The sequence below is a fragment of the Abramis brama genome, assembly GCF_963993115.1.
Source record: "Abramis brama genome assembly, chromosome: 16".
Classification (NCBI taxonomy): domain Eukaryota; kingdom Metazoa; phylum Chordata; class Actinopteri; order Cypriniformes; family Leuciscidae; genus Abramis; species Abramis brama.
In genome coordinates, this window is record NC_139978.1 from 17,428,938 (window position 1) to 17,441,944 (window position 13,007).

The window sequence follows — 13,007 nt, forward strand, 5'->3', positions numbered from 1 at the left end:
TTGTTTAGCAATCCATTCCATTTCATACTGTATGTCTATGCTCCTGTTCAGGTTTTGTTTGTTCCATTATGCACATTATGGTTAAAACTGTGGTTTAGTAAGTGGAAAAGCATGAAAGTTTGTTACTTCAAGCACGATTTATGCCATTAGTCAGTGGCGGATCATTGCATAGACAAGCACTGTTCTCTGGAGCGGCACAGGATAAAGCTGCATGATCAGGACAAGGATCACCAGCAGATCTTAGGCTTTGTGCGTGTGTTTGTGAGATGTGCACACTCACACTGCATTGTAAGGGCCTCTCCTGGTACTGAGATGTAACTCTTCCCTTGTGTGGGGAACCGGTAGTTGGGCAGATTGTAGTTCTGAGGGATCTTCATCAGAGAGTAATCTAGATACATTTGGAAAAAAAGGGTTGGGTCACTGTTCATAGTGAGTATACTGTTGCTTTGTTACTGCAAAAGAAGCACAATTTGGTACCAAGTCGGTGAAGCTGAGTACTGACTGTATTCTGTACCTTAATGTGCACCATCTGAAAGGCAGCTGGTTTAACATGCATTTTGTGAGCATGCTCTGTAACAAGCGGCTGCGCTTTTTGGTGCAATTCTTTGTGAGGTATTAATGTAAACACTGTTAACACTGTTTACTTCAATTGTATATTAGTTCTGTTTGCAATTTGTTACTTATTTTAATTACAGACTGTTCACGTCTTGAATAATTATCTGATTAACCTGAAGCAATTTTTACTTAATTGAAAAAAATACTAAAATAGTTTTAATTTAATTTGTTATTATTTATAAAAAAAATCTTTTATTAATCAAAAATGGTTAAATTGATAAAAAGTGGCAGTAAAGACATTTACAATATTACAAAAGATGTATGTATACAAAAAAATGTATATCACAGTTTCCACAAGTATATTAAGCAGCACAACTGTTTTTAACATTGATAATAATAAGAAATCATTCAAATCAGCATATTAGAATGATTTCTGAAGGATCGAGACTGGAGTAATGATGCTTAAAATTCAGCTTTGCCATCATAGGGATAAATTAATTTTTTAAATATATTACTTTATTTTTACCAAAATAAAACACTTTTTTAAAATTGTATAATAATACTTCACAATATTACTGTTTTACTGTAAAATGAAATAAATAAATGAACCCCATAAGAGACTTATTTCAAAAATATAAAAAAAATATTGTCGTCTCCAAAATTCTGAACCATAGTGTACTTTAAAATAAAGGTTAAATAGCACATTCATTTTTGTGGTGATGTACAAATTGGCACAGAATTGTGATATTTCACTAGTATTGGTAAAGTATAGAGTATTAAAAGTATGAATCGAGAATATCGCAGGGCGCTGCCCTAATTAAGTTATGGGAAGTCTTTTCTCAACAACATCTCTGTTCTTGGGTGATTCTGTTTCATCTGTGATCTTGTGTTTTTTTATGGTTTATTCACTGAATGAAACAGTGAAGTTCAATAATAGCTCAGGCAACCGGAAAGGTTTTCTCATGTGACCTCTGGTCCTCACACACAGTCTTATCAGAGCAAAGGGAGGATCAGAGACAGAAGAGAAAGTTGACTGTGAAGCCAGGAGTCTCAAAGGGAATGATTCAGAAATGAGACTTCAATGAAACTTGAATCATTTTGAATCTGCACAAAGCAGATTAAACATTTAATCAGACATTAAAGACCTGCACGTTGCACTATTTAAAATCTGAAACTTAAAACTTAAAAATGAATCTTCTTCCAACTGTTTATAATCTATGTTAAATATATATCATGACATTTCAGTCAATTAACTAAGTAAAAAAAAATATATTCATATGAAGTTTATTATAAAAAAAAGTCTGGTTAGGAGAAAGGCCCAAACTGAACAATTCTGCCAAATGTAACATTTCAACACTCCTAAAAAAAAGGAAAATATAATCGAAGAAACAGAATAAAAAGCAATTTTTTAAAGTCATGTTTCATTCATCAAATTCCTTCACTCAGGCCTGATTTGACGCTCACCCAGTGCTGCTGTGTATTAGGTAGACATCCCCCTATGAGCATACTTGGACATACTCCACATACTTCAAGCCAGCCATGTATGTAGAGGAAGGGAGGGAGAGTGAATTTCTAAGAAAAGATATTCTGGAAACGGGAGTTTGAAGAAGTGTTTCGGAGCGTGTACTGACCTGCCACAGAACTCTTGCCCCCTATGGCCAGAGGAGCCTCTGAGTCTGGGCTGGACCGAAGCTTGGAGGCCATCTGCACCATCACCTTATCCACAGTCTCCACCAGACCATTGACCAATGGACTCCACTGCTCACCCCGATAAAAGACAAGTGCAAGGTATATTACAGCTCACTGAGGTTAACAAATAAGACATTTGACCATGTTTGAATTGAATAATTTCACATCACAAAAGATGCTGAAATGTGGAAAAAGTGTGCCGATTCGTTTGGATCAACTCATGAATGGACTGATCGAATCTCTCTATCTATCCAATCATTAATCCATCCTAAAAACGTACCTCATCGTTTTCTCTCCAGTCGCTGGCGGTTATGACCTCATCCACACTCTTCAGGAGAGACTACAACACAGAGCAGAATAAAGGAGAGTTTCCAATGTGTGTGTAAAAGCAACACTGAAGATGATTCTGTTTTGTGTATTTTTCTCAAACTGTTTTGCATTTTGTTTTGTGATTTCACCGGAACAAATAGTCTCCAGAGAGCACAGTCGCCTTCCGCCACTGATAACAATAACGATAACGATAAATTTTTTTTTAAAAAAACACATTCCAGCGCCAGACCGCCTCTTATTTAACACAAACTAAAGAAATTCATTATCTGCTAGTCAACTGCTTTCTCTGTATTAGTGCCGCGAGATGTTTTAAAAAGTGGTGGGATCAATATCCCGGCCCTGGCAAAAAGCGGTGAGGACCCGTCCCACCCGCAAATTATGCCTATGTACACAACCGTTCAAAAGTTTGGGTTTAAAAGCTTTTGAAAGAGGTCTCTTTTACTCACCAATGATGCATTCATTTGATCAAACATACAGTAAAAATAATTAACATTGTGAAATAATATTACAATTTAAAATAACTGTTTCTTTTTTAATATATTTTATGAAATACATTTAATATAATATATTTTAAATGTAATTTATTCATGTGATGGCAAAGCCAATTTTCAGCATCATTACTCCAGTCTTTAGTGTCACATGATCATTCAGAAATCATTCTAATATGCTGTTTTGCTGCTCAAGAAACATTTCTCAGTTTTATTAATGTTGAAAACAGTTGTGCTGCTTAATATTTTTGTTCAGGATTCATCGATGAATAGAAATTTTACAAGAAAATGATTTATTTGAATATTATAAATGCCTTAACTGCCACTTTTGATCAATTTAATTTGTCTTTGCTGAACAAAAGTATTAATTTCTTTAAAAAAAATCTTGCTGTCCCCAAACTTCTGAAATGTAGTGTATTTAAAAAAAAAAAAGTTAATACAATATTTTCATGACGAATTATAGTATCAGCATCGCAATCAGCATGTGAATTGCAAAAGTAACTAGATTTGAGTAAATCAGATTTGAAGAAGGTCCAAAGAGCATCTTGTGCTTCAATGAACAAGAACATCTGACCTTCTGTACAAACAATCACACAATTAATGTCACAAATCTATTAATTTGATTAGTGTCCTAAAATTAGTCCAGAACCTGAAAAATTTCTTATTTATTTTACCTCAACTTTTCTTTATGTTTTTGTAAATCCTAAAACGTTCTCTTTATTCCTGTCTTTACCTGCGTAAGGTTGTTGGCTGTTTCTTGAGGTATAGTCTTGTTTGGAAGGTTAAACGACAGAGACTGAAGGAGGTCCAGCGCTTGTAACTGCATGGGTTCCTGAAGTCTCTGAGCTTTCTCTGTCAGGTTTGTGGAGGCAGGTTGGGGCATCTCTGTGATTCTCTGTAACACACAAATACAAGGTGGATGTGTCAAAAGAACTCCATAAAATCCCCCACAATCACATGTAACGGTGGTTTGGTTTCCCATAATTTAATATAATAATTTCAACAACAAGCACCGGAATAGCTGGCGCTTGCCATTGAAATTATTTTATTAAATCTTTTTCTAATGGGAGATTTGTGAATGTCAATGTTAATTAAATGCCACTTTTACTGGAACTTTCCAATGAAGTCTAAAGAAGGAACCTCCAGACTAGTTGTTTAAAGTCTTATTTTTCCTCCATGCCCTACATGTGGCCATTGCGGAAAATCTTGGATCTCCTTTCTGCCCCGTTTTTCTCCTTCTCTTCTACTTGATCTCCCTACTCAACAACAGTCAGTGTTGTCATTTGCGTTAGTGTTCAATCTCTGATTTCTTTCCATTTCCTCAGAGTCTGGGGGGAAACAATAGTTCCAAAAGAGCTGGATTTGTTTGTGTTTACAGCTTCGGCCTCTACCTCATTTCATGCTGGGCTCTTGTAAGTCTGCCAAGGATGTGTGCGTCTGTGTGCACATGGCCGATCCCAGAGCGACGTCTGCGTCGGCTTCGTAACACCTAATCATCCAAGGGTGTGTGAGGTGTTGTCTGGGAGGCCGTGTTGTGTGCTTGTGATTTTCTGTGTACGTTCACTCCTTCATTTAATTACTGAGTGGGGAAGAAGTCCGAGCAGACAGATTGAGGGCATGTAAAAGGAGATGTCAAACACCGCTGAGAGCCTTTAGAAGATATGTCAGTGTCTTGAATGCCCATTTAATTTACTGTCTTCCAAATTAAGTCAACAGTCTAAGTGTACTGTAAACAGTGACTGCTTTTCTCCATGTGCTCACATTTACTCGGCAGACCTTAAAGGTGTGTAATTATTTCAATAAATTAAATACCTTCCCATGGCTTCCGCAAGAACCAATAAGGTTTGTTCTTGTGCATCAAGCAGGTTCGGTTGAGCTTCTGTTTATGTTCACTGATCAATGTTTATATGTGAATACAAGCCTACATTTAATCTGTTCTTCATATAAAGCGATCAAGTCTCCAGAAAATTTGGACTAAACCACTCAATTCATACGGATTAGTTTTACAATCTCTTTATGAACTTTTTGTAGAGACAAAGTGGTAGCGTAGCCATCAATGGAGGGACAGAATTCTCTCAGATTTCATCAAAAAGATCTTAATGTGTTCCGAAGATGAACGAAAGTCTTACGGGTTTGGAACGACATGAGGGAGAGTAATTGATGACAGAATTTTCATTTTTGGGTGAACTAACCCTTTAAATGAAAACAGAAAATATCAAATAAAATCGAATTCAAAATATGAACAAAATCTATAATATTATGTCAATAGGCGCGTTTCCATTAAAGATTTTTTCTAAATATCGATAAAAAAACGATTGCGAAATGACGGCGTTTCCATTAACCGATGTTATGCGACTAAAACCTCATTTTTTCCTCTTGCGACAAGTCATTCCAAAAATCATGGCAACGGACGTTGGTAAGATTATATATCACAGCCACGTACCGCACTACACATTATTATTATTAATGGAAGGAAACGTAGGCGTGTTATCCAAGCATTAATGGCAAGGAAAGACCCTTATACCGTGAGCGGCTCATATGAGGTGTTTCTGGGTTTTTCTCACTCATTTCTGCTCCGAGGTCTTGATTGTGGCATTTCTTTGAGGTTTAGAATCCAGTATTTCTGTCATTCTTTTGTCTTATATGAATTTAATAAAGAACTCTCGTCTCGTATTCTGTCCAAACACACTGCGACTTCTAAGTCAGGTGACCTGTAAATGCGCAAAAACGGTTTCCATTGCAGTTTTGCGAAATATTCCTTTTTCGAATTGCCTGAAAAACCACCTCATGCGAGCGTAAAAACTTTTTTGCGATAAATGAGAGTTTTTGCGAAATTGACGTGTTTCCATTGAGCGTATTTTCAATTCGCAATTTCAATTTGCGCAATTTGAAGAGTAATGGAAACGCGGCTAATGATACTAAAATAACACTGGTTCGGGAAACCTGTTTGAAAATAATGATTTTTATTGGAATTAGCTGACAGAAGTAGCGCATAAATACATACTTAACCTTTACTGGTCATGATTTTTAAAAAACTCCAAAAAAAACTCCAACTTCATTGCAGTTTATCTCAGCCAGGCTGGGAAGGTTTTGATTAAGGATGATGAGTGAGAAATCCCATTATGTATTTGTGGTCTTTTCAGTGAACTCTATTAATCAGACTAACATATTTCGTAATGAGATACTGGCGAAATCACCACAGGCACTTATTTTTTTACTTTCGCTGAGAGAGAAGCAAGACAGGTTAGTGCCTAACCTCATTACAGATGTGTTCTTATTTATGTACATTAGTCTACTGCCCAGTGAAATCTCTTAGATAACCCTGGAATTTAGAGTAATATGTGATGAAGTTGTATTTCAGCTGTTATCTTTCTACTCTCCTCTGGTTTGGGAGACTCCAGTCTAGACACATAGAAACTGACTCAGAAAGTGCAACGGCTGACCTCAGATGAGAAGAATTTACCTGTAATTGATTATCTGTCGCAGCAACGAGATTGATGGATGCTTCGGTTGGAAAGGTGGACATCACATTCTCACCTGTGGTAGCAAAAAACAAACAAATGAAAGTGAAAAGTGATAAGACAAATAAATAAACGAAATGTAATTATAAAAATGAAATGTAAAAAATAAAAAGTATTTATATTTCTCAAATGTATTTAATAAAATATAACATTTGAATTTATTTTAATTAAAAACTTAATAAATAACTATGGATAACTATAGGGAGGAATAATTAAATAGGATATTTTAAACAAAAAGAATCCAGAATAGGATGCTGTAATAATAATTATTAAAAAAAACACAGAAGCCATGTTCTAAAGAGCTCTAAACAAGTTAAACACTTCATCTCATGGAACAAATCCTTCACACCTGCTGGAAAGCCTATTCCTGAATGCACATGTTGGTTGCAGTGAGGCTGGTTTATAGGGCCCCTGGCAAAGCAGCTCTCTAATGACTCTGTACTATGCCCCTCGTTAGAGCCTATTATAGCTCGACGTGTGCAAAACAACAGTAGGTTTTCTCTTCTTCAACAACATGTTTTTTTATCATTAACAAAAGGTCTTTATCCCTAACAGTAGCTAACAATCAGCATGCTGAGAGGATATACGCCAAAAGTCGACCTAAATAATCACTATCATCTCCGTTTAAATGAGCTATGGATCCATACTTGTCAAAATAGCAGTACAGAATAAATTTGATGACTTTAAATAGTGAATTTGCAACCGTAAAAGGTTAAATAATTTACTTGAGAATATAATATATAATATATCTTACCGTTAGGGTATTATAGATGGGATATTGAATTTAAACATAATTTTACATTTATGGATTTGGCAGATGCTTTTATTCAAAGTATCTTACATTAGATTTAAGTCTGAATAGTTGAACTGTTATGTTCTGATGTAATGTGCGTAAGAACGTAAGTGAAAAGAGCAAACAAGATGGATGAAGTTTGCTACTCCTGTCTAGTGTGCTTCATGGCTGATTACTAACTCTTGACAGATATCAAAGCATACATTCATGCATTTCCTGAGAATCGAACCAATGATCGTGGCGCTAGGGCCATGTTCTGCTGCCCAACAAACAAAAAGTGTAAATAATCTGTATTCATATGTATTAATCATGTTGATAATAACAATGTTGAAATGTGTAAATAAATAAAACTATTACATAGTAATCATGGAAATTTCCTGCACCTGTCATAGACGTCCAAAAAAATTACCCAGTTCAAAGGTCCAATGTTGAACGTCAATATGACGTCCAAGTTGGGCCATGGTTGGACGTCAAAATAGTGGACCTAGTTTGGACGTCGAATAGATGTCCAGAATTGGTCATGGACCGACGGACCCAATATAGACATGATCTGCATGTCTATCCAACGTCCAATGTTTAGTGGGTTTCTTCAGGTGTTAAAGGAACAGTTCACTTCAAAATGAAAATTCTGTCATCATTTACTCACCCTCAAGTTGTTTCAAACTTGCATGAATTTCTTTCTTCTGCTAAACACAAAGGAAGATATTTTGAAGAATGTCGGTAACCAGACAGTTGATGGACCTCATTGACATTCATAGTAGGAAGCAATGGGGTTCATCACTGTTTGGTTCCTGACATTCCTCAAATATCTTCTTTTGTGTTCAGCAGAAGAAAGAAATATACAGGTTTGAAACAACTTGAGGGTGAGTAAATGATGACAGAATTTTCATTTTGAAGTGAACTATTCCTTTAGAGACCGCATTGGTCTGGTCTCTGTTACTGATGAAGACGGAAACCATTTGCAGCCTTATTGGAGCTTTAATTTGTCTTTGCCACACTGAAGACTTCTCGCCTGCAAGAAACTTCCAACCAGCTGCCCAAACGAGGTTCCAAACACTAGCAGTTTAAAAGAAAACAAAACCCCTGATATAAAACTCGTCCCGCCGCTACATACATATAAGGTAAAGATATGCGCAGTTATAACCAAAGCCAGTCTTCGAGGACACAACAAACATATAATGGTATTTCGACAGTGCGTTTCATTGTGGTTAGTTTGAGGACTGCTGGAATGTGGACCGCTTTCTCTAAAGGAAATTGTCTTCAAATGGTTCTTCCTCTCTATAATAAACCTGCACGTAGGGTAATAACTTCAGAGATATGGCAGAAAAGCAAAGCAGCGGCATCACAGATGTTTCTGTTTCCAAACAGTCAAACAGAACGCTCTGAAATCCGACATTCTTGATCTCCACCAATGACATTTTAACGTACACTTTTTCTCTGTATTAATCTGGATGATTGTAAAGTGTTGTAGAGATTTGGAAAGGTGCTATATATACAGTTCAAACGTTTTTCAGCAACCGTTACTCCAGTCTTCAGTGTCACATGATCCTTCAGAAAACATTCATATGCTGATTTTGTGCTCAAGAATTTTTTTTTATTATTACCAATGTTTTTTTTTTTAGCATTTAAAGTAGCTTAATTGGTATTTTACTTCAAATGAATAATTAGAGACAGACAGAATTAACCAAGAATATTCTAGATATATTGAAAAGCATGAAGAGCTAGCATCTGCTAAGAGACAAGTTGGGACAAGCTGGAGACAAGCTGGAAAGCTAATTTGGGAAACCCTGACAACAATGGCAATGGGTGACAACTGCAGAGAACATGGTTGGGACAAGTGAAGGCTGCCACACAGAAAATAAACTAATAGATAAATGAAATGATGATGACAGCAGATTTGAGTCACAATGAGCTCTATAATAACTTACCAATGGCTGCTTTGTAGTACATCCAGACATCCTGAGGGGACAGGGCCCTCTCCCAAATCACAAACTCATCGAAGGCACCTGTGGCATAGTGGTTGTAACTCCCGGTGTTTACTGTGCCAATGACCAGATCGGCATAGGGATCACCATAGTTATGGGAAACATTTCCTGTGGGGTCTCCGGTGCTAAATGTGCCGTTAATGTAGACCTTTAACCCCTCCGTTTGGGTCCATGTGAAGAGCACATGTGTCCAGTAGGGCCCTAGATAAAGCACAGAGACGATAGGAGAGTAGGAAAGGCGGCAAATTAAATAAAAAAACATACAAATAAATAAATAAATACAACAATTGACTGTTTGGAAATAGAGATAATAGTAATATTATTTCCAGATCTACTAGCACTGTCTTGGTGCCTTGGTGTATTTCTAACATTCTTATTTGCATATTTATGGGTTATATTTAGTAACATTGACTGGGCAAATATAAATGCTCCTGTAAGTAAGTCTGTTGTGCTGCATATTACTGCACTAAAACAGGAATATTTAAAAAAATATATTTACACTTAAATATATGCTTTCTATTTGAATATATTTTAAAAATGTAATTTATTTCTGTGATGTCAAATCTGAATTTTCAGCATCAGTGTCATTCTAATATGCTGATTTGGTGAGTTGATATTAGAAAATTCAAAAGAACATAATTTATTCAAAATGTTGGTTTCATTTTAAAGGTCTTTGCTGTCACTTTATTACGTTGTTGCTGCATAAAAGTATATTTTTTTTTTTTTACAAATCTTACTGACCCCAAACTTGAGGATGGGTGCATATAATCACTAAACTTAGAAACCACTTCAATCCAAACAAGACCAGATATTCTGAAGATTTGAGAAGCAGAAACATGGATACTGAAGATGGAAGTGACACAAATCCCCAAATGACTGAAAAATCTTAGATGAAAGAGAGATAATTAATAATATTTTCTCAGGCAGCTACTTTTCACTTACATCAAAAGTCCAAAAGAGAAAGTTTAGTCTGAAGCCTATTGACTGTTTCGACATCTGAATGTAATCAATATAATTATGAACACAACTACATATTCAAAATATTTATGGTCAGACTGCAAGTGTAATTCCAAACCAGAATGTATTTCAAACTGTCCATGTGCGCAAAATATCAAGATCATGGGAAATCTTTTTTTTGGCTTTAGAGATAAGGCAAAATAATTTGGTTCCCCAAACATTTAAACCCTTTCCATATGCTAAACTAACTCCACACACACACACACACACTCAAATAATAACTACCTGGGAGTTCGATTTGTGCTTTCCATGTCTTGGAATCTCCTCTCGTGTAAAACTCCACGTATTCGCCATGAGGGTTGGAGTAGACAGAGAAACCACTCGAGATGATTTTACCTCCGGATGCAATCGCAAAACGAGACTCTATCTCTTTGTTTTTCCAGAAGAAGGAGAACGTTATCCCTGTCCAGAAGTAACAGTTAAGTAAAGCTTTAATGTTGAACACAAGGTATTTTAACTTAAAGGAAAATAATCCTTTACAAATACAGAGTATACAGGATTTAACAGTACAGTAGGCTGAGATTAGAAGCTCAAAAATTGCATTTATTTGTTCAAAATTGCATTTTCAAATTTATTATATTATTATTTTTTTTTCATTTGAATGTAAATTTAAAATAAATAATCAAAATGAAATATGAAATATCAATAAATTAAGCTTTTAATATCATTTTCATAATCCTCTGGCTCTCGCCAACCACCGAGCTCTTTTTCCGATACATACTGATCTAACTTAACTAAATAAAAGCTTCTTTATTAGATCCAGGCTGCTTCATTACAAACAACATTACAGCAAGTCTTACTTTGGTCAAGCCCTGGAAAATAAATATAAATGCAACATATTCTCCTTTTTGCGAGCAAAAGAATGCGCACTGATGTGAGCAGATGAATAACAGATGATATCAGCTTTCACGCACAAAATATTTGATGTAAGCTGATATATTTGCTCTTGATTCAAAACTTAATTTTGAACCATTAGCCTTTATTACGTCATGTATAAACCTGAGCAACACATTACTCAACTGTCATACATCTACAGTATGACCATATAAAGATGCACTTCTATAACATCAGAAAAGAGTGCATGAATACGATAAAAACTCACCGGCAGGTCCACACAGAGCAGGATCACTTATGCAGGAGTCTTTATAATTGCCAAAGTGAAGGAAAGTGGCTCCATTATCACCATTCAGATAGATGCCCTTATTCACCATTCCTTCTACAATGTCTACACAACGAAAGGCCAACCAACAAGATTATAACACTTGCAATATGACATTTCAAAAACCATTACAGTTTATAATCACCTCATGCTAAATCTTTTGGGTGAATAATCATTGATAGCCGATCTGAAAGACAACAAAGTCTTTATGGGGAAATCCTAACCTTTTACCCATATAGTAAAACTATGAGCATTTTGCTCCATCCTCTACAACAACAAGAGCAGATCTCCTGAATTAGGAGGATTTAGGGAATTCAAAATCCCCCATCTAAGAAACCGAACTGCAGATGATTCATGACAGTTTGATTTTTGTCAATGGTAAGTTGTTCCTTTGCGAGGGCAGCGATTTTGGTCAATAAATCCTCCTTTGTTACACCTAAAAGGCCGGGATCTGTGGATCACAGTGGGAGCCATAGCACCATCGCACCTCATGAATGGATGAGTTGAGAGAAGAGATGATGATGGAAAAGAGTGCTCAGTGAAGACAGAGAGGAGACAGACTGAAGTGTGGAGCGAGTGAACAACAGCAGAGAGATAAAGAGGTACAGACTACAGAGGGGTGAACATCCATCTATGCAGTGAGATCCAGGGAATCGGCATGCCTTCGTGAACTAGATTTTGAGATTTACAGTGAAAAGGGGGAATCTGAATTACAATGTCACACAAGCAATCTGTGCTGATATTAATGCTGCTTTCATATGCTATCAGAATGATCATAAATACAAGTTGCTTAGAAGTGTCACTTGAAAACCCGACTATATCACAAATTTGACTGGAAATTTCTTTTTAAAGAAATCTTTTATTCAGCAAAGACACATTCAATTGATCAAAAGTGACAGTAAAGAGATGTAACAAATGCTAGATGTTACAAATGCTGAACTTTCCATTTATCAGGTAATCTTGAATGTGAAATATTAAGCGGAACAATTGTTTTTAACATTGATAATGATAATAAATGTTTCTTAAGCACCAAATCAGCACGGATGAATCAGTAATGGCTGGTGAAAATTCAGCTCATTTTAAAATACATTATAATAGAAAACGGTATTTTTAAAATCATAATGTTTTACTGTATTTTTGATCAATAAAAATAATCTTACTGACACCATGAAAACAGTTACAATGTTGCTCAATCAAGCATCGCAGGACTGTTATACTAAATAGCAGCACTCTTTCAACGCTGCTCGACCAATCAGATTCAAATCGTTGTATAATTGTTTCTTGGCTGGGACATTTGTTTTAAATGAACTGACATAACAAATCACAGCACAAACAGTAGATTTCCAAAATGGGGCAAGGTTTTCAAACGCAGTTTCACAAACGCACTGGATCCAATAAAATCACTCGTAAAGCTTGAAAGGTTTGATTTCGGTGAAGAATGCCAGATTGAACAGCACTAAACAATTCATG

At 35.9% G+C, this 13,007-nt stretch overlaps 1 protein-coding gene across 1 annotated transcript in view; it reads right to left on the bottom strand.

The window, feature by feature from the left end:
- Positions 1-13,007, bottom strand: part of adgrd1 (adhesion G protein-coupled receptor D1) — a 49,824-nt gene that overhangs the window by 34,007 nt on the left and 2,810 nt on the right. Inside the window, exons 4-11 of the mRNA XM_084087821.1 lie at positions 11,481-11,603; positions 10,604-10,780; positions 9,305-9,562; positions 6,526-6,599; positions 3,796-3,957; positions 2,525-2,584; positions 2,187-2,313; positions 281-388 (exon numbers count right to left, since the gene is read on the bottom strand). Coding sequence (XP_083943947.1) covers positions 281-388; positions 2,187-2,313; positions 2,525-2,584; positions 3,796-3,957; positions 6,526-6,599; positions 9,305-9,562; positions 10,604-10,780; positions 11,481-11,603 — 1,089 coding nt within the window. The remainder of the gene's footprint in view (positions 1-280; positions 389-2,186; positions 2,314-2,524; positions 2,585-3,795; positions 3,958-6,525; positions 6,600-9,304; positions 9,563-10,603; positions 10,781-11,480; positions 11,604-13,007) is intronic.